Source organism: Ptychodera flava, chromosome 22, assembly GCF_041260155.1.
Source record: "Ptychodera flava strain L36383 chromosome 22, AS_Pfla_20210202, whole genome shotgun sequence".
Lineage (NCBI taxonomy): Eukaryota > Metazoa > Hemichordata > Enteropneusta > Ptychoderidae > Ptychodera > Ptychodera flava.
In genome coordinates this window covers 6,810,795-6,834,262 of record NC_091949.1, presented here as the reverse complement: position 1 = coordinate 6,834,262, position 23,468 = coordinate 6,810,795, and the positions used below count along the sequence as shown (strand labels likewise).

The following is a 23,468-nucleotide window of genomic DNA, read 5'->3' as shown; positions in this document are numbered from 1 at the left end:
TGGGTTAATGCCGTTTTCGTTATAGTGTTGGTAATGCCACTTCTGCATTTTGATTGGAAGTGTGAATCCGTGACAAGAATCTGCTTGAACTTCTACGCTGCACTTACACAACAAAGGTCCACATTATATTGAGAGAAAAGTGCTTTTTTATTCAGAATGAAAATACATCGTACGTGATAAACATATAATTTCCTAATATTCCTCACTAATATGACATCATCAAAGACATATATTTACCCAAACATAGCTATATGTACCGCCGCTATGTTGGGAAAAATCTTGTCTTCATTGATGCAAACTCATTCAGAATACTGGGAGATTTGATATGTATACATATGCACTGGAATGCACTGGAGATCTTCTGATGGACAGACTTTAACATTTTTTTCTATGAATACATCTCATTCTGAACTTGGATTGTACATTTTGTAGCAGTAGGCTGCTAGCTGCATGTCACAAACCCAAAGCCCTTGCACTTTGAAAATTTAGTTTTAACATGGTAGTGTTTTCTTGGGCAATATGGGCATCTACATGTCAACAGGGAAGGAGGGTACAGTTGATAAAATGTATCATAGACACTAATTCTTGCTGTAATAAAATCAAAATTTTAATCAAAGATGGCTGTTATCAGTACTCACCTTCATCTTCATCATTGATGGTCACATAATTTGGTTGATCATCTACATCAGCTATTCCATCAATAATCATAAATGTTTGGGATACGATATCCCTCATGTCATTGGTGGCCGATATTGCCTCCCATGTTTTAAATGACTCAACTTTGCGCTGAAGTTCCTCCGCCTCCGGCGAGTCTTCCTCAACCCCGCATAAAAACGCGATAGGATTGCTGAGAAGATCATCTATTATTGGATTGGCCACGTCGATGTACCCTGGAGTGACGATGATCATCTGCGCTTTTGAGTTCTCAACATTCCTGGCTGGACTATCTGGGAGAGGGAGATCTTTAATGTTTTCCCAAAACAAGTCAATATCATAGGCTGATTTAAACTGCTCACATAGAAATTCACACCAAGGACCACCATCATCCACGTACATTATGCTCAGATGATACCGCCGCACTGTAAAGTGATGAGAGAGAGAAAAAAAACGTTCATATCAAAGGGAAAAATAATCCAATATACTCTGATAATCAATAAACAATTTTCATTATTTTGGTTGTAAAGGTTCATTAATTCACCTGCAGAATAATGAACCCAAAGTTCCCTTTTGTTGACAAGTGAATTCTTTTCTTTACTCCAGGAGCCTGAATATTTTTATAACCATCGAAAGAAATCTTATCTTGCTTTGAAAGCCATGTTTCTGTCAGACATATGAAATCTAATTGTTGGATATATTCACGAAAATCAGCATTACCAAGTTTTTCCAGCAAGCCATTTACATTCCAAACTAGAAATTTCAAATTAGCAAAGTCAGCTTTAATACTTTCTTCTGAAGTTGTGCTACTGAAAACCCTGGATACATTACTCTGGCCGTGGCCAAAACCCTAGTCGGCTCTGCTTTGTGTTTCGTCAACAGGGTGTAAAGGACGGACCTTTTTGGTAAACTCATCGTATACATATATTACACCATTTACTTTCAGTTTATCATATACAAATTTTACTGATTTCCCTTCTGTACGAGCTTCTTCTGCGTACTTGCTTAGTTTCCTTCGTATTTCCCTCACCCGTGGAGTGTAATCTTCTCCAATGCGATAATCAGATCCTTTAAGTCTGTATGCCGCTCGTAGAATTTTCTCTCGCTGCTTGAAGCTGGAAAACTTCGCTATAATTGGTTGCGGGTGGCTGCGGGCGTATATGAGGCGATGTACACGTTCAAAGTCCGGAGCCTCTTCGATTTGCAGCTTTTCTTTAATAAAGTCTGTCAAAATCTGCTCAGTAAGCGACCAAGGTTCTTCCCCAGCTTGCTCAACTCCGTAAATAATCAAATTGTTTCGTTTCATTTGTGCCTGAGTTTTATCCAATTCATATTCCATTTTACCAAGCCTGTTACGTAACCCTTCGTTTTCTTCTGACAATTTAGCCATGGCTTCGCTATTTTCTCGCACTCCACCACGCAATTCTATAACTTCACCTGTTAACTTTCGTACTCTGTCATCTACTGTTTTTATTTGAGTAGATATTTCTTTCCTCAAACCTCTTATTTCAGCCATTACATCGCTCAGTGTACAGGCAGTACTACCGTTTGCAGTGTTGTCGGACGCAACATGGCTGCCGTCACTATCATCGCTCAACTCACCGGAGACTGGTGTACTAGTAACGTCACTTGATTTATTTTCAGGGCTTCGGTGATGCTTCTCTGTTGGGCCCCTCTCGTCGACTTCCTTGGACCGGGGTTTAACTCAACGTCACCGGATAACAACAAAAGGAGGAGTAGTATACCCACAACTTTCCAACTTCGAAGCTCGCGCTCAACACGTACCACCAGAGTCATCACTGTACACGTATACGCACACGTTAGGAAGCCATCTTGAGCAGAGGACTGAGACGAACGAGCATCGTGATCTTTACATGCCATTTTAACGAGCATGTTATCGTATTTCGGCAAAAGAAACCACCAGTTGCCGGCCAACACACTTCAAGATAGTCTAGCAGAACAAATTTAACAAAATTTAACAAAATTTTTTTTTAGTAGCACCCCTAATGGTTTGCAGCGACTCCTTAACCGTCTTTATGATTATTGTAAACGTTGGAGATTGACATTAAACCTTGGTAAAAGCAAAATAATTGTGTTTCGAAAAGGAGGTCGCCTAAAAAAGACCGAGAAATGGTACTGGGGATGTAAAGAAATTGAAGTAGTTTCAAAGTATAACTATTAGGGGTCATTCTTTCAAGTTCAGGTGTCTGGTATCAGGCACAAAAATACATTGCAGATCAAGCCAGGAAGGCTTTGTACAATCTTGAGAGCACTTTATACAGATTTGATGGGCTTCATCCCAACATTGCATTTCACATATTTGATTGTAAGATACTTCCTATCCTTCTTTATGGTGGTGCTATTTGGGGGACACGAGATTGTGTCGATGTTGAAAAAATCCAGCATAAATTCTGCAAATTTCTGTTAGGTGTAAATGTGAACACAACAAACTCTGCTGTAAGAGGAGAATTGGGAAGATATCCCATTAAAACTTACCTTGATATGGAAATTTTACGTTATTGGATAAGATGTCTTCACCCTGAATGCCCTGAAATTGTCTATGATTGTTACAAGTACCAGTATGATCGAGCAGAAAAAAGTGTAAACTGTTGGGCTTTATATGTAAAACATTTGTTGTATAAATATGGTTTTGGTGACTTCTGGATAAATCAGTAAACAATCGATTGTACTTATTTACTTCAACAGTTTAAAGAAAGGTGTTGTGATATCGCAATGCAAGAATGGCAATCAGAGATAGAGAGTAGCTGTAGTCTCCGTACATATGTAAATTTTAAAAATGCTTTTAAATGTGAGAAATATCTTAAATGTATTCAGACTACTGTATATCGCAAGGCTTTAGCCCGTCTTCGGGTATCATCCCATAATCTTCTAGTTCAAAAAGGAAGAGAACTTGGAATTCCACTTCATGATAGATTGTGTCCATTTAATTGTAATTGTATAGAAGACGAATTTCACTTTGTCTTGGTCTGTACTCAATATGAAAATCTCAGAGCCCGTTTCATTCCTCAATTTTACTACACACCTGCTATAAAATGGAAATTTAGTCGATTATTACAATCAGAAAATGAGAGCATCTTGGAAAATCTAGCAAAATATGTATTCCATGCTTCTAAACAATGTCAGCGTCTGCTTGGCAATGGAAACTAGAAATGTAACTTTGTCTGAAACCTCAAGTGACTGTAACTTTTCAATATGAAAATTGTACATTAAGGCCGGTGGCCTATAGTACTGAATAAATATGATGATGATGAAGTGAATTCTGGTCAGAGAATTCAAACATAAAAATAAAACAGTTTGCATTGTACACATACAAATGCTCTATTGACAGGCTACATACAGTAGTAGGTGTTGCAGCGTGCCTTAGGGCATTTTAGAACAAGAACTTGCAATTGACATTCAATATCAAAGGGCCAGAAATGCTAACTTTTAATGATCTTTTTATCATTTTTACTTCGTATGTCAATTGTAATTTCTTATTCTACTCCCATAAGAATGTTAAAACACCCACTATTTAGCTTGTCAACATAGCATTCACAATTGTAAAATGCATTGTTATTGTTTATATTTGAATTCTCGTCTAGACTAGAATTCAATTGTCAATTTGAATAACAATGCTGTCCACACGAGTACAGGCTGAGTTGACAAGCTGAATACTGTGTATCTCAACACGCTTTGAGAGTGGAACAAGAAATTATGGTTAATATTAAAAACAAAATTTGTGAAAAAAGTCATCAAAAGTTAGCATTACTGGTCCTGTAAAATAGTGAAAAAAGTTATCAAAAATTACAGCTACTGGCCCTTTAACCCTTTCACCCCTAGTTCCCTGTGTACAGGTCCAACTTTACCATAGAAAACAATGGATTTGGGACAAACCATGGTGGTGAAAGGGTTAATTCTCCACCAGATTCCTGTCTACTTGTATAGCAATTTCCTTCAAGGTGTGGAGCTTCAAGTACAATGCTATTTTCATGATTCATGAAAATGGAGTCTCATCTCAACCAATTCAGCTCATGGCTGACTAAACTATGTTGTTGTATTTGCTCAAGAAAACTGTACATGTACTATGCATCAGCACAGGGATAACTTGAAGAAATCCCAAGAAATTCTTTGACTTGCTGAGATGAGAAATCTGTTTAAAACTAAAAGTCGGGTGGCAAACTGATTAAACTGAGGAAAACTTGCAGAAAGAAGTATGAAACGATTGTCTTTTCTTTTTTATAATTTTTTCAAAGTTTGAAGGAAATAGACTTCAGAGCTGAATTTAGAAAAGAAGTTTTAGTCTACACAAACGGGGAAATAAATGACAAACAGACATGATTTATTGCTCATTGTTCTGAATTAAAGTCATGAAAGATCCATCAAACTAGCTATTCAATGACTTTTTACAACATTTGTACACTAAAATATTCTGCAATACTAGCATTTATGATGTTTCAGATTTATATGCCTTTTACCCCCATTTCCCTGTTTAGAAGTCCACCTTGTCCATAGAAAGCATTGGGACCGGACTAAACCATGGAAGTATAGGGGGTTGATGCATCTCTATGCCTATGTCTATGGCCAAGTTTGATATATGTTTACAAGGAATTCGGAAGTGTTAGGTAAACTTTGATATACAGGGTTTTCAGAATGTATTATTGGCCAAAAAAATTCAACAATTGTAGCAATTTTATTTCAAAACTCTAGATTGTTTCTTGCTGATCTCCTTGAGATACAATTCCTGACATTGATATAGCAATATTGTACATGGGGTAGGATTGATAAAAACGTTGTAGTTTCAAATATTCTAGGTACTTTCTTTTAAAAACAGATACTTTTGTGCAGTCACTTTTAAATAGTGATAGTTTTTGTCATTGTTTCATAGCCTCCTATTAACCCCTTTGAGTGCTGTATTTTTTCCCACCAAAATTGTTGTGTATCAGATTCCAAATTGTGTGAATTTTTCTGTAAATTTTTAGATAATTTTGGATCAAATGGACATAACTTTCCATTGGCTTCAGTTTTTGATCAAAATTTTGGGGAAATTCTGAAAAAAAAATGTCCAGACATGAAAAAAATTCTCTTCGTTATATTTTAGAAATGTGAAAAAAATTGACTTTGGCACTAAAAGAGTTAAAATTTGATTTTGGTTTCAGATATTCAGCTCTGCCAACTGCATATTTGCCGAGGCAAACTATTTTTAGGAGTAAATTTCTGGAGAAATTGGAAGTAGTTGCTTTTTTTCCTGGAAAAGAAGCTGGAAAAGTACTCAAAACACGTTTTACAGCCCAGCTGATCAGCAATTTTGAGAAGTAGTAACAAATATTATAAACAATGCAACAGGATGGTTGATATTTGGATATAGAGAGCTAGACAACAGATGGGCTAAATGCAAAACATGACTTCACTGAAGAGTAAAATATAATTTCTATGTACAATACACTGAAATAACTGAAAGATATACGGGCAGTGCACACTTCCTGTTTTCAGAATTCAGAAATGTTTACATGTCCCTACCAAAAATCAGGTCTCCGATAAAAAATTTCATATACTTTGAAAGACCAGAATACAAGTGCATGGGACTGGGTTCATGATTGGGCTAAGAAACACTGAAGTTGTACAGAAATAATCATATAATGTCAAATTAAGCAGTCTTCCACTTTTCACTGAAACAATAATTGTGTGTTTTCTAAACAATACTTCCGCCATGTACAAACAATGGCTGTCTTATATTACACATGATTTGAATTCCAGGGTGGTCACTTGTAAGGTATACCAAATTGTTATCAGGCCTATAGCATTGAACTGAGAAATGGGGTGACATAATTCATCAGCCAGTGTCTACTCCCGGTGTCTACTATGGTTGCAAACTAAAAGTATGCTGAGCTATGGTTATCATTGGACTGCAAATTAAATGTAAGCTTCAAACAACATGGCAATATATAAAGTGTATTCACTCAATCCCCACAAATTCTGGAAATACCCATTCTTCTTTCTTGAACCACAGCTGGTCTGAATTCTTGCATTCAGTCGACATTTGTTTGGATGTAAATCAGTCCAATAATTACACAGTAAAATGCCAACAATTGTGTAAAGGAGTCTTTAATCCTTTTATTATGGATTCCACCTCCTCCTTAATTGATTCATGCAAGGTAGATTAATACCTTATTGGTTTTGTCAAACATCACTGTCTGAGAACCTAGTACACACTCTTGTAAAGTTTCCTGAGTTCGTGAATTAAGGAAAGGCAAAGCCAATAATTCTACATACAAAACGGTGACCTTTACCCTCATTCAATAAAGCTGGGTGCAGATTGTCCTTTTGAACCATAGACCCTAAAAATCCGTTTTTTGGGGTCTATGGTTGAACCACTACAAATTAAGTGGATATAAAACACACACAAACAAACAACCAGCTTTGCGATGCGTTTTAATTGAGCAAATTACCATTGCACTGCTGTTCAGTGGTCTGAACAGCCAGCTACATTGAATTGGTACCCAAAGCAATTAAGATATCAAATGGGCGCTCATTAACCCTTTTTCCCGCCAAAATTTTAGTACAACATTTTACCACTTTTTTTTTAATTTTGCTGTATTTTTTTGGTAATTTTGGGATAAGTGGATCACATCTCATTGGCTAACATTTTTTATCAAAATTTTGTCAAAAATCTGAAAAAACTTGCCTGGGGTATACAATGGAAAGGCAAAGCCATATAGAAACAGAAATCGACAGTGACAGAAATCGACTTTGGCACTCAAAGGGTAACAAAATCTTCAATTCAGTATACAGAACCCAAAATAATGGTAATCTACATGCACAGGAGCTGATCCCGACATCCAGCTTCAAAAATTACACTGAAAAACCGAAAAGTACAGATAGCTATATTTTTAAAGATGATACACCCAATTACTATGATGGCAAATTTGAGATCCACAATTAGTTTTAGGATTTCTGTCAAATATATCTTAATGGTCATTCAAGTATACAGACTGTCACTTCTTCATAGTGTGGTCACTTTCAGACTAAACATGAAAGTAAGTTTGTGTTGATCTCATATCTCTGAATTATAAATGTTGTTTAAAAAAGATGCATATTGTATATATAAAAATAATTGAGTATTTATGTATCCTCAAAGTCTATCACACTATATACCTGTATGTTGTTTCTTCATGTATTTCATATATATAAATAAGTATAATCTGTATAAATATTACATATATCGAAAACAGCACCCTCACATTTGTGTACTTTTTTAACATATCACGCCAGTATTGGGATAAACACGTCCAGTTCTCTATCTATTTATGTGTTTGGGGGTGGTTTTTATTTGCTTTTCTGCGAAAAAGTGACACTAATGGTAGTAATTTTTTATGTTCAAAACTTGACACCATAATATTTACCTTTCCATAAGGTATACAATAAAACTTTTACAGCCCAGATACAGGTACAGAGGAAGGGCCAAGCATTCTTATGTAAACTAAGATTAATAATTATTAGTACTAGGTCAAACTTCCAAGGAAATAGGTATACAAATCTGAATAATATAAAATTACATATTTTCCCATTTTTATACTGACTATTGCCTTTCCACTGCCAAATATTGGTACAGTGCAGTCTTCTTGCTTGTCTATCTAAAGATCTGACTAATCACAGACATCACAGGTTACATCACAGCTCAATGTTACTTCCTTGTATTGAGGTAGAATGGTTTGAAAAAGGAAATGTACATCTTCGTTATCCTCGTTTTTTGTTTTTTATTTTCACTTTAAATATGCTCTACTTCCAAGAAAAACATAATCTCCCAACTCCCCCCCTTCTATTTATTTTATGACAAGATTTTAAATAATCTCAATAATTAACATGAAAATATCAGGGTTTTCTTGATGTATTAAGAGACTTTAAATGACCAATTATTGTCCTAGATTCACCGAAAAGTAAATAATATGTACCTTGAATGAAAGGTTTAAATTATGTTTGGTCTTTCTGCATGGAAACTTTGAAACAAACTTTGAAGTCAATCTGTAGATTTTTATGACATTAGAAGTATGGAAACTTAATATTTTTCAGCAGTTGAAAACTTAAAAAACTTAAATCTGTCTACAAGTGTTCTGCACACTTTCATCACAAGACTTTGGTAAATTCCATTCATTTTGATGGAGTGGATGGACCTACATGAGTGTAAAATGGGAGCAACACCTACACGTCTGAACAGGTACTGAGGAACATCATCCACCCACCCAATCTACCACCTCAGCCACTTACAACCACAACCAAATTCACTACCCAAATCTAAATGTTGTGAAGAGAGTGGATGGACATTGATTGATAAGTTTACATTTAGCAAAAGACTGGTTTGAATTGGCAAATGACAGGCTGGTCTCCCAGGTCAACAAGGTAGTAGTGAAATGAAGTCATTAATCATGGATGAAACAAACTAGGAATATACTTTTGTTTGTTTGTTTGTTTGGGTTTTTTGTTTTGTTTTGCTTTTGGCAGGTGTTTTGGTTTTTGTTTGTTGTTTATTTGTTTGTTTTTCATTAGTATGTGGTCACTGAATTTGTCAGATACCTTGAAAACTGGTTCTTTTCAACATAGTGGTCAGACTGTGGCCAGGGGACTGTGGTAAGAAGTCCATAGCTGGACGTTTAGCATGACTAGTATGCTAAAACCGAGAAAAACAACATGTGGTAGAGTGAGAAGTTGATCACTTGTAGATCAGTCTCAACTATATATTATGTGTTTAGCTGCATTTCTTTACTAAGTTCCGCAGAAGAGACCGAAGCCCCTTTGTAACGTAACTGCACCCCCAGAGTTGAAATGTTTAAATGGAGAAACAAGTGCACCTATATCAACACGTTCGGTTAATAATTACAGGTCTGCGATCTTTGGAGCTGCTCTCGTCTAATTACCCTAAAATCAAGACAAGTGGAACTGGCACTTTATGAAACGTCCAGGCAGAGTTTCCTACCAAAAGTAATGCTGTCAGAGAAACTAAGCAATTAATTCGGCTAATTGTTGATTCTATACTCATGACGAGGCATAAAATTTTTTTTTATTCACGATTTTGACGCGGACAAACACTGATCATATCTTGGTTACCGTGAGCCAGTGAATCGCTCGGCACGCGTCTGACAACATTCTCTATTGGTGTATAGGTCCCTACCTGGCCTTGTTGTTAGTGACTAATTTACTCTCTCCAAACCGTGCACTCTGCATGTAATGCATTCCAAGTGTAACTCCTGGTTCTTGGGAAGCAAGCAAACGTCCAATTCCACAGTCGTATAAAGCAACCCCCCGTACGAGTACTGTTGTTGTGTCGTCTGTTACTTTACTTCGGATATGGGGTATGAACTAAAGCGTTCTGCAGCGATGGGTTAAAAAAACTACGATGAGAAATTTTCAGTACATATTCCCTTACTAACCTGCTGTTTTGAGGTCCATCTTTCGGCGGTGTAAGACGTAAAACGTCGACAACAGAAAATTTCCTTCCGCTTGTAAACTGGTAGCTAGATAGCAATGCAATGCACAAATGGGCGGGGTAAAGACACAGACAGTAGGGTCTTCGTAGTCGGTGGTCACTTGTGCGTCTGCTGGTATTGAACTTATTGAAGTGCTAAACTTTGACTGGTCCTCAGTCTGTCCTTCTGCTTTCCGTCTTTACGGAGGCGTCCTTGAAATTGTTAAAATAAGTAATACCTGTCATCATTCATCGTGTTCGCAAAAGTCGGCGTACATGTAGGACGATGAGGAAGTAACAGGCAGTTGAACTCGCGATTTGCAGCCAGTTTCCGGGTTCAGCACTCAGGTCGAGTTGGGCTCTTCGCTGAGGCTTATGGGATATATGCCAGAACTTCAGTCTGCAATCAGAGCACGAGCGGTTCGGGTATCTTCGGAGCGGCTCCGAAGTCTTGACTCTGAAGCACCTTACCATACAAACACAGTCCCTCCACCAAGGGACCGTGCATACAAAGCAGCAATTCTCCGTTCGTATATTATTTTCCATGTCTTTCACCAAACATTCATACAAAAGAATCACATTAGCAGAGTATGTAGGTGACGGTAATTTACATTCAGGGAAACAGTTTGAGAGCTAGACTCTAAGTTTGCCTTTGATTGTCGATGCGGTTACAATAGGCCTTAAAGCTTCAATCGATTGCCTCAATAAAAACACGAGGAAACGTCGTATTTCGTGCTGACCACACCCTAAGTCTCTTTTAAAATGGAAAACATACAGAGAAATAACAGCCTACTTTGTCAGTCTTGCCCGTTACAAATTTACAAGCTAAGCCTTAGCTGTCTGTAAGCTGTCTGGATTGATGCTTTCATAACAACAATTGTGACAAACCCTACCTTAAGCAGGAAAACCTAGGCTAAAAATGTTATTTCAATTTTCATTACAAAGAACAGTGCGGCGTCCAGAATTTTTCCCAAAGAAGTGATCAGAATCTTTTCGAGCACGATGCATTCATTAAATACTCTGTCACACTATCCTCTGTTACACGTAGCGTCCGAGGACAGACTAATAAGAAAAAAAATCCAGGTTTTAACTAAATTGAAGGAACTTGTGACTTTAATATACCCGTCTTTCTAGTGCCTCGCGTGTTTACACCACCCCACCGCCGACTGTTTTGTTGACTGTTTTCGATCTTTTTGTCAGTACCGAAAGCTCCTCGATACTTTTCATAACTTAAGTCTTTCTCATAGAAATAGAAGTCAGAAGTGGTGAGCGGGAGAAAATTAAATTTATCATAATCTGCGGAACTGTCACCCAATAGCGATACACACGAAAACATCTAGCATACAGCTGTGGAATGCCCCGTGCCCTGATCTGTGCAACTTTCAAAGCGAGGAAATGAGTTTCAGATACATGTATCTCGCGAGAATGCGTTTGGGTAGCAGACATCAGCTCATTGTATTCCGATTTTCGACGATTACCGAATGTTGATCAGGAGGCGAGCCGACCTCTTCCCAACATCGTTGTCTTAGTCTTTTTGAAAGCTTTAAACGAAATGGACAAGCATTCACTCTATTTAAAACATTGAGATTCCATCACCCGCTAAAACATTCATTCGTCTAACCTTGTGTCAAAACTACTGTCTGATAATATATGCACACACACACATACACACACACACACACACACACACACACACATAATAACACAAATTACAATTACTTCAAGTACAAAGTAATATCTGATATATTATTACTTCGTACTTGAAGTAATTCATGTCATTTGATAACGCACTGCTTTTAGCATCGAGCACTGTAATTTCCCGCGAGACATATATACATATATATATATATATATATATATATATATATATATATATATATATATATATATATATATATATATATATATATATATATATGCATAATCGTATGACAGAACACAAAGACGACTCCACCATGCTTCGTGTCAATGCTAGTAATTTCTGCATAGTAAAAGGAGAAAATTTTATAATGGTAACTAATGTAGCTGATTGAAGAAATCTAAATAATAACAGCGTGTTTACGGTATGGTATGCTTTCCGTACTATTTCTGTCATGTTTTCATTTTCGGGGAGACATAAGGAGCTAGTTTAGGAGCTAGTTAGCAATGTGGTACGCCAGATAGGCTTCTATGGCCCTAAGTCTTATTTTACTACAGTGGAACGGCTACATGTGGTGTCAGTTAATCGGCTGATACGGACAGTCGATTAGCAAGTTGGCAATATTTGCGGCGTAGCAATTAAAGTGGTGTGTACACAGGTTGCAAGGAGGAAAGATTCAAGGACGAGGGTTAATAAAGAAAGCAGTCAGACGGTTTGGAGTCGAAATCTTTATTTTAAATACTACAGTAATAATTAATAAAGTAAAATATAATAAAATAAACCGTTACACAAAGATCGCCACTCCTCCACCACCCCAAGGGATCGACCCCTGTCCCTGTGGGTACACATGTCAAGATTGGCCAAAAGTGAGAAATTTGATGTGTAATCGGGTAAAGCCACCAAATGATTGTCGTGGGTCAAAGCCAGGTATGACGTCATTCATCATTTGAGAAACAGATCTATCATGTTTAAATTTCGATACCACATCATATCTACCATAGAACTCCTTAGAGGGAAACGGTTGTTGGAACTGCGCCTGTGCGAGTTTCTTGTGTACAAACAATGTACTTCGTGCACAATATCTAAATGCACCTCATCACCATAGCTGCAACGTACACTTAAATTATATGATGTAGATTATGACAGACATGTTTTAACTTTCATAAATCAACATCGTACCGTGGGTCCTATACGACCTTTGAGCACAGTTCCGATGACGGTATCCCTAAAAATGATTTCACCAATCTACTTTTTCCGAGAATCCTTGCCTCACCAGCTTTTGTGCAAATAGGCAGTGTTTCACTCGAAAGTGTTCTTTGATCCTATGGGTTTACAAGCTCTAACATATCTAGTGAGTTGTGGAATCTATACGCCGTATTCTGGGGCAGATGGTATACCATTCTTCCAAAAAGGAACGTTTATGATTTCAAAATTAAAATCTTTTTTTTTTGGTCATAGGCCTATAGCTTTGTATACAATTTATTTTGTCTGAAATCGAAAAATGTGTCTGGGCACGGTGCTCAGTCTAGGACCTAATTTCCCTTAGATGTTGGGTAGATGTGATGGAGATAATTGTATATAGTACCAATACTGTTTAATCTTATGAGATCATCAATTTGTCTCTAAGTAAACTTCGTGCACGTGCCTGATGTAGACTTGTGCGTGAGTGCAGTTAAAACTCGCACCCTTTCCTCTGTTTCCTGTAGGGGTGTACCAAGAACGCGGCCAAAAGGAGTGGCGGCTAATAAACTTGGGACAGAGTTGGCGTTCAAGAACAAATGAGCAACGGCGTATTTATAGCTACTCCATACAAGGCACAGGCGTTGGGTCCACTCTATCTACATTAGCCTTGATGTTGCAATAAGAATAACGCCCACGAGAGCAGGAAAAATCGAGAACCTATGGTTTACGCGGTGGTACGAAGAACTCTCTATTACTAGTATACAAACAATGGTGACTGGGAAAAAAGTTTTTGCATAAAATTCTCAACATAGGGTTTAGAAGTACGAAGTTCCTCAAATGTTCAAATATGTTTCTGACGATTTGAAAGTTACCAAAGATTCTGATAATTTTAATGTTTGTACACCATTAAACCTGTCCAACATTGGAAAGATGTCTAACATCACCGTCGCTTTGCAAGACAAATCGTCCCCCCCCCCCCGCGTTCAACTGGCATTGCAGGGCGAATACGGAGGTTGTAAAATCTATTTGACCCAAAGGCGTTTAGCGTTGCCAATGTGATATACGCAGAAAGGACTTTACATTACACTGAACATACCACGCGCCTGTGGGTTGATCACATTCTCTCTGTAAGACTGACCTTAAGCTTTATCCAAATTAAAACATTAATTGCTGAATCTTTTTGTTATTTAAATACGTACGCCTACATGTATTCGATAACAATTGCCTTTCTAGAGGAACTTTTGAATTCTGATCAAAGACGGAACAGGTTCGCACGAAAATCACATTTAAAGATGGCGACATTTCCAAGTTTGCTTGTTCCTTTCTGTTCTCGTTAACAGCGGAGACTTGGATAGGGGGAGTACGCGCGTGTGGAGACTTGCCTCAAATCTAACGAGAATAGCAAGGAACAAGCAAAGATGGGAACGTTGCTATTTCTACATCGAATCTTTAATCAAACTTGGGAGCAACAAGGAAATCTTGCTTTCCTGTTGTCTGTATACGGCTATGCCCGATATCTGATCATATCAACGCCATAAATTGTATTATGCATTATCATTTGTAAAATATTTTATCAAAATTCCATCTAACATGCCGCTGGTCTATGATTAATCGACAAACCAACCCGGGTTATTATGAATTCTCATTACGTATACAGACAATTGTACTGTAGCTTTCTCTAGCTGGTTCCTGTCCGTTTTGGGGAAGGGGGTGTTTCCGGGTACGAGCCTGTGATATAATTATGATTTCCTTGAAATCAAGATATCGAAGTATATATAATATATTCTAAACTATGTGTTGGTGTTACGAAACCTTACTTTCACCGCAAAAGTAATAGCAACACACACAAACACATACACACATAAAACAAAGATATGAATTTTGGATGAAACTGCTTGTAAAATCAATAATGATACACATGTACGGTCGAGATTGTTTAAATGCTTTATTGTTCATGTCATGGTTGCTCTATCCCACTGGTATTCTTTTGCAGCCTGTTCTTGTAAGGAATGTGAGTGAACCCAGTTTTCCCAAATCAACACTCCGATGTTGTGTTGTGTTGTAATCTGTCGACGAGTATGACTTTCACGTTTCACTGTCCTCGCCTGACTCAAAAACGATAACCAACTTAACTGAATACCAAAGCAATAGAAAGCGAAAGAAAACGAATTTGGGCAATCTGTAAATCTGATATATTTTTTAATCAGTGCTAATTTTCGAATGTATATACGACTCCTACTGACAAACTAATGTGTTAAGTTCCCATCACGATAAAATCAAATTCAGAAATCGTGTTCTAAAAACATTCAAAAATATATTCAGATTGTCGACGTTGTGATAAATCCATAATCGCGCTCAAAATAAGATAAATTTCGTGTAAATTTGTTGCCAAAGATTAGGTCGGTGTTGCAATAGTCTCTTGTTTTGAGGGAGGATCCCTGCCCGAATAAACACCCTTGGTCAGCGAAGTTGATTCAAAGAACACACCCAGCTGGCAGTGCAGCTTCTGTTTATGTATATGCTACAGAAATGTTTGGGATTATGTGATAAATTGGATCTAAGTCGGTGTACGACCATTGCGTACTACTATTTGGAAATTAACGTTTGTATCCCATAATATGCTTTGAAGACAAATTTGAATGAATACATTGTAAAGACTGTTAATTCGAACCACTTGATGGCAAATTATTGTACCTTTGTCTAACCCTTGTCTAATTGTGTGGTAAACGATGTGCTATGTGTTGAAGTTGTTTGAAATTGAATATATAAACGTCATGGCAATATTCAATATAAGGGATCGGTGAAGGAACCCCTTGATCTATAGCAAAGTCTTTTGATAAGTTATGATAAGCCTGGTCCATGCCCATAATTGTCAAGAACAACAGGTGGGCATCAGACATCCGATGCAGGCTATGTGGACAGGCAGGACAGGGAGTAGTCAGGCATGCTTTAGGAAGTTGGGAACAACAATGATATTCAGCACAACGCGTAAGTATTATACAATTTAAAAAAACTGTTGGGTACACGTTAAACAATAGTAAAAGCATGAACTATGATATTAATTGTAGTAGTAAGGGTCTGTCTAAAATGTAACGAAAATTGTCATGAAAATTGGTGGCTAGAAGCGCTGAAAATGAAAGTTATGACTGACGGTAACTATCGCTGCATTATTTTTTCACTTCATTTCTGCTTTTTAGCTCACATTTGGTATAAAATGTGAGGTTATCGTATAGGCTGAAGTCAGTGGCGTCTGTATGTATGTATGTATGTATGTATGTATGTATGTATGTATGTATGTATGTATGTATGTATGTATGTATGTATGTATGTATGTATGTATGTATGTATGTATGTATGTATGTATGTAGTATAGTATGTCCGTCAACATCAAAAACTCACGAACCACTGCACTCTTTAGCTTGGTATTTGGTGTGTGGATGCATCCTGGGCTATAGATGGGATTTTGTTCAAATGAAGTTTGCATTGCCAAAATTATGCAAATGAACTTAAAAATGTGAAACTGGTCAAGAATTAATAACGCAAGAACTGTTGTTTTGATTGCTTTGAAAATTTGTTTGCAAGTTTCTTAGGTAAACCTTATACAGTTTTATGAATTTCGTGAAGATATCTTGAATTTTGTATTTTTGTTGAAATTTTGGCTTTTTTTCTCATTTTAAGTATAAATTCTTCTTCTCTGAAACCGCCAGCCCAATTGCTCTCAAATTTAGGTTGGACATTTGCAAGGGTAGTACTCTTCTTATTTGTTGAAATTACGACAAAATTTGAAAAAGTACTGTTTTGGGATTAATTTTTGTCATTTTTGGTCAAAAAACCTTAAGAGATATTTTCTTTTTAAAACCGCTGGACAGACAGCTTTTATATTTGGTATACAGATGTTCAGGGATGACAATAGTTAGATATATGGAAATCGTCCTGAAGTATACAAATTTGTATTTTTTTAAAGAAAATTTTGTCATTGTTGGTCAAGAAAACGTGTTCTCAAAATTACTTGTCTGATAGCTTTGTAATTTAGTGTTGGCCTAAAAGTCATGAGGGATGTTATTAGATAAATTTTCTGCTCAAAGTGTTAGGAAACACCCAAATTTGTATATCTTAGGTAATTTTCTCTGTTTGTGACCTTAAATGACCTACACCAACCCAGGATATGTTGTGAGACAGTTTAAAAAGGCAGTGAACATAATTTTGTCATATTTAATATCAATTTGTAGTAAAATTTGATCCAGAAAACAAAGCTGAGGTTAATTTTTTCATTGCGGACCGATTTTTGCAACTTTTCCATGTAAGACACACAAGAATTAATGAGAAATTTGGATCCAGGATAATTCCAGATGTCATAATCACCCCTACAGTGGAAGGTTATTACAGGTTCATTTCATACAGAAAAGATGAAAGACAAAAATGAACAATGAAAACAAAATATAAACTATAAACAAACAAGTATAAAAACATTACACTTTCATCTTTTAACATTTATCAATCACCATCGTACCTTGGATACAGTGGTTACATTGGTGTATGGGTCCCACCTAGCTCTGCATGGCAGGGCTGTGTGTTACCGGCGTTATACGGCCTCCCACCACAGGAGGTAACGCCGGTAACACACACTACTGTATCCCTTTAAAGACCTGCGTTGGTGCCAGATTTTCTCATCAGCAATTACACCCACTAAATTACAATTTCTATGGAAAACGAAAGGCTATAATCCTCTTACAGACTAGAACAAAGGTGATTCCAGGGATCGCCAAAAGGTAACGATCAGCCGCAATTCCTCCTACTTGCTAACTGTTATGTATGTCGTACCATACACAGTATAGGGTTTCTCTGATGTCTATATATGGTTGTACCTACCCCTATAACCTCCCCCATCTCTCTCTCTCTCTCTCTCTCTCTCTCTCTCTCTCTCTCTCTCTCTCTCTCTCTCTCTCTCGTGATTTCTCTTCCAATCAGATAAATTTAATTCTATGTATCGCACTCACTTTATATTTCTCCGTCCAAATTAGGCCTAAGTTTATTTTTTTCAAAACCACAAACAACAAGACAAACAGCTTCATTTGAAGATCAAAAGTAAAAGTTTTCCAATCCAACGCCAACTCAGCCTAGGACCTTTCCTCGATTACTCTCTACGCTTCGCAGTGCGAGCGAAGCACACATCGTGACCGGGGAAAGGTCCTTGAGTACTCACTCACACATTGGACAAATTCACAACTGCATGTCACAAGATCTGCATGGTTGCATTGCAGTTACTTTAAAAGACACTGACGTCATACATTGACGTTTTACTATTTGCTTTGAGTGCGTGCTATGGCGCAAAGTGCAAGTCCCTCTACGTCACAGATCCTCGTTTAATAGCTTTGTCCCCACCTTCCGCACGTGTCGCTTTGTCCGCAAAATAGCCCCGAGGATTTGGGGGCGGAGTGTGTGGGGCTTAAGGTTGAAGTCGTGACAGCAAATCTTGCATAGCCGTGAAGATACACTGGGGAAAGGAAACGGATAGTGTCCATTAAGATCGCAAGATCGCCCACCACCGGCAGCAATAAATAAATTGTCACCGGACGTATTATATTTACGTTTGAGCGATAAACCATACCCAGCGACGGTGTACCACGAGCTTTTGACAAGATCACGACTTAGGCCAAAAAAAAAGAAATGTTTCTGGTCAGGCCTTTCTTTAAAAAATGGTGCGGCGACACGAATTTTTTTTTCCTTAAGGGAGGGAGGAGGGTCAGTTTTATAGAGCGATAGTGCATTATATATATAGTGAACTGGTCTAAACCGACCTGTTGCGGAGGTGATTTGTTGCTATTATATCATAACAGTACATTGAAATTCTGGCATGACGTTCTATACCTTTGGGCTCATGCCTGTTCCAACTGCGCCATCAATAAGCTTATATGTTGGTATGATATAATTACACAATCTACGTTTGACATCAAAATTTCGTTTTTTCTCGAGTAATGAACTTTCAACTGTGCTCTACACTAGTTAATTAAGACAGAAGCCCTCAGCCACTAGCTTTAGAAGGAATCTTAAAACTTATTTATTTACTTATTAACTGTTCAGCGCCACTGAACTATGGTTACATAGGATACTGGTGTTTATAAATAATTTGATTGATTGATTGATTGATTGATTGATTGATTGATTAAGCAAACCCGACAAGAATCGACCGATTTAGACGGAAGATATGGCAAGGTTTACGTTTTGTAGATGACGTTCACCACATCAAAGTTATCTGCGGTCTTCGTTTAAATTTGTGAGCCCTCCTCATATATGCACTCAGGGGCAACAGGTTACTCTCTAAGAAATTTAGATTCTGATTCTATTATTTTATTTGTGTTTTTTACGGTTACACTGAGCGTCAGAAAAAATGTGTTTCCGTTAACAAACCCTCGGAAAATAGGGAAGGTCGGCCGGTGACTTTAATTTTTATATTTTTTCATTCAGCGTGACCCATCAAAAACAATTCAGCAAAATCATGCGTTGCCGTTAATATTTAAAATGAGAATATAAAAGGTTTAGGGTCGAACGAGCCTAAACTCTGTGTCATCCTTATCCTCAGCCTCAGGGATCACGCGAAAATGAGGATGAGGATGATGCGTCAGATCCAATTATTCCCGACTGTGTCTGGTGGAACGATAAGTGTAAAAACGACTGTAAAAATGTGCTCCAAGTTTCATATCGCTTTGAATGTTAATCAGAACACCGTGGAGTTTGTATTTCATAATGATTAGTAATATGTCCTCTTAATATCCGTTTTTTACGATGTAGTTACAACACAACCTTATGATGTATTTTTAATACATCTAATTTTCATAGTTATAGAAGTTCTTTTAATCAGGGTAGTTTTGGGTTACCGGAAACATACATATATTTTATTGGGCCAAAGGGAGCGTTCAGTTATTACGGCCGGGGGGTGGGCCGGCAAAATCCAGGGGGGTCAGCTTAAATTTGAAAACTGCAAAGGGGTCATGTATTTTTCAAACAGCTCAGAGGGCCGTCACTTAATTTTCATAAGTATCCGTCCCGTCAAAAAGCAGTTTCAGCGTTCAGAAATATTCTGGGAGATAAAAATGATTCGGAGTATGATTTCATTCCCTGAAGTCATTTAACTAAATCTGAACAAAAGTATAATTATCTGTCACATGAACATCTTGCTTGACAATTCTGAGGCTTGTCTTATTGTAAATCGAGCTCACTGAGGGCAATGAACAATTCCTATTACTTACGTATTAGAGATACAGCAAGGTTTGTCAGGGAAATTATTTAACAGTTACCTGTAGACTACTTGTACCATGAAAAGTGAAATTATTACTCTTTCCCCCTAATTATTATGAAATACAAACTATTGTCCTTGCAGACAGAACACAGTGTGTAAATCACAGACCCTCGAGTACAAATCGAGGGTCTTTGGTATACAATATAGTGTGCAAATTTATCTGTAGTGGGACTCACTCACTTCTTCGAATCATACAATTTAAAATTGTTGACTAAGTTCCAGGCATCCATACAGATGGATATCCTACAACTAAACTAATGGAATTCTCAAAAACACAACGGAACTACTTCAACAAACTAAACATATCACAGAAAGAAGATCGAAAGTGAAATCCATGTAAAGAATATTATTGCCTGCCTCAACAATGACATCACACCGATAGGACTACAAATCAAGGTAAAGTCGAAGTTCTGTGCCAGTAATTTTGTTTTATCATTTTCCCCTGTATTTCCCCACATCGATTTTACTTGCTGTAACATCTTCGTTGTGTCTTCTTTATTTTCATTATTTTAACCCTGAAGAAGGCAGTCTGTGCACTGCCGAAACGTTGGTTGAATAAAGATCACTATCCCTACCATTTTATCGTGTTCTTTGTGTGCTCCCTTATTCCACGGAAGACTTCAATAGTTGTAGTTTGATTGACTCTCCTCTTCACACTATACAAATTTATCTATGACGAACAAAACCGGACCAAATTTTACCGCGTCTGCAGTACTGCGTATCATTACAAACATATATGACGTCATAGCACCTTTAACACACGGATTTTGTAAAGGTTTTCAGTAGAAAAAGAAACTGTACTATACAGGATAGAAGAAATAAAGATTACGTGAAATGTAACAGCAAAGGGGATTTGACATTGTATAGTCACAGGTCGCAATGAATATCTTAAATTCACGTACTTGATCGCCCATTTATTTTACAGATTATCTTCGAACGTGTCAAATCTGATCTTTGTTGCCATTGAGACAGTCTATTTCGCAACTGAACCTTATCCTTACTATCTTGTCTCTTTCTGCGTTGCGTGGAAGTCAAATTCGTGCTTCTTGTATATTTACAACTTTGTGCAAAAACGAACATTAAAGTAACTCATGCTGTATAACGACAATCAATTGTAAAATGAAAATTGACAGACAAATATGTTTGGTGTTAGCTGTTGGATCTTTACTGGATATAGTTGATATAATAGCTCACTTGGAATAATGACTTGAACACTAACCGATTTGATGACGCCTCTATGACGGTGCCTGCTTCAGAGCTGAAAACTTTCATCATTCATTTTTCAACAGGAACTTTTACCCGACCCATTGGAACTGGGAGAATTGAATATTGTAGACTGTAATGTTGATTTAATCAGTAAATTTAAGTTCATCTATTTTTCTCTTTTAAGCAATTCACTTGTCTTTTGGTAAATTTGTAATATTGCAACTTTCAGCTTTAGTGCATGCATGTAATGGGATCTTGTAATTGTTCGAATTTATCAAAAGTATTAGGTCCACATAGTTCCAATCGTGCTGTTATGCTATTTAATTTACAGGTAAAACACTAGCTTGTGTAACATTCTGTAGGGCCAAACTACACGATCGTCCAAACGATGTCCTTCAGAAAACACATGTATCAGGGTGGGGGAAGTGCCACTTCACAAGGTGTAGACTTGTTTGATATTTGGTGTAACTGTCACTTTCAAACTATTCATACCTTTTGATATTGCTAGTTTTTATCTCTTCTCGTTGTTGGTTTTGTTGTTTTAAGTAGATTGTTTCCGATGATTTCCTTTTTGTTTATTGCGTTTTGTTAGCTGTTGTTGTATGTTTGTGGGATACTTTTGTACATTAACCGGTCACCAGTACATACCATCTCTCTTACTTTTGGCCAATGGTTAACAAAACAACATGACTAACCAAGATTTATTTGGTTCAGAAACCGTGGTTTGAAAATTTTGCGCTGATCAATACACTCGACGGTTTTGAAACTTGCTTGTTTGCATTTTGGTACATCAGTATTGTGGACTTTGCACTTGACGTATTTGGCCGGCTGACACCTCGAATACGTGGAATTGTGGGGGTAAAAAAATGCTGGAATCGAGTCGATATTTTGGATGAATGTTAAAACATTTAAAGATTTTTTACGAGCTAATTTCATGGATAACTCTGCTTGAAAAATTCGAGATGATCATCACTGTAAAGCGGTAGGTTATTTATCAGCTTTATCTAAAAGCAAATCGGCCCATATGATAAAAAAATCAAAGGAAAACAATGGGCTACCACCATGTAAATATGCAATGTCAACTACAACAAACACAAGAACCTGGTATTGAGAACTTCCCCTTTGTTTCACAACGGGTGTATCCATGTCTGCTAAGAAGATAAAATTCTCCTTTGATAATGATTGTCAGTTGGTTTACATACTTAGACAATGCTCATCTATATACTTTGCATAAATTAATTTCATTTATCAACATTATAAGCATCCATCATTAGACACAAGAATGGAAGAAATTTGGTTGGAAATGATACAACTTATATCAATTTTACCCTCAAGATTTTAAGGTAGAGTGCACCTAGGGACAGACATTTTGACTCTCAAGCTTTTACAATACATATTTGTGTCTACCATTTGTGAGGGTTCATTTTGCCATAGAGTAAATAAAGTTTTCACGGGCTTACTTTTTGTGAAAATAGAAAATTTAATTTTTCCCCATAGAGATGTCAGCCATCTTGAATCTATTGTGTGAACATTGGGTTTTTTGTTCCTCCAGTTCAAAATTTTGCACTATGACCTTTGACTTTGATTCTCTATTTTGATAGAGAATAGTTAAAGGTTTCACTGTGGAAAATTTGAACAAACCTTTAAGTCTTTAAATTTCAAGGTGCATATCATCTTATGTAAATGAGATATACAGATAATTTTTTTTGTTCAAATGTTTGACATTTTTTTAAGGAGTTCGGACAGCATGCAACTATTTTACCAGAATTCACAGATTGAACTGAACAGTAGCACAGCAAAAGGATAATTTTGAATTGTCAGGTTCAGTGCAATTTAAGGATTCTACAGCCTTTACAAACAATAAACAAAATCAAGCTGCCAATTTGACATCTTTTGAAAATCACATTGATCTACAGAAGTCCTGTTGAGTGTGATTGCCTGGTAGAATAATTGCAATCGGACAATAAACTGAATGAGTTCAATACTGGGATCACAGTATGCCATATTGCAATGCAACATTATCCTAGAAGAGC

General features: G+C 37.0%; 1 protein-coding gene across 2 annotated transcripts in view; it reads right to left on the bottom strand.

The window, feature by feature from the left end:
* Positions 1-10,479, bottom strand: part of LOC139122560 (phosphoinositide 3-kinase adapter protein 1-like) — a 49,054-nt gene extending 38,575 nt beyond the window's left edge. For both annotated transcript variants that reach the window (XM_070688101.1, XM_070688102.1), the window contains exons 1-2: positions 10,077-10,479; positions 639-1,079 (exon numbers count right to left, since the gene is read on the bottom strand). In XM_070688101.1, the coding sequence (XP_070544202.1) occupies positions 639-1,079; positions 10,077-10,095 (460 nt within the window). In that variant the 5' untranslated portion in view covers positions 10,096-10,479. The remainder of the gene's footprint in view (positions 1-638; positions 1,080-10,076) is intronic.
* Between the last annotated feature and the right edge of the window lie 12,989 nt (positions 10,480-23,468).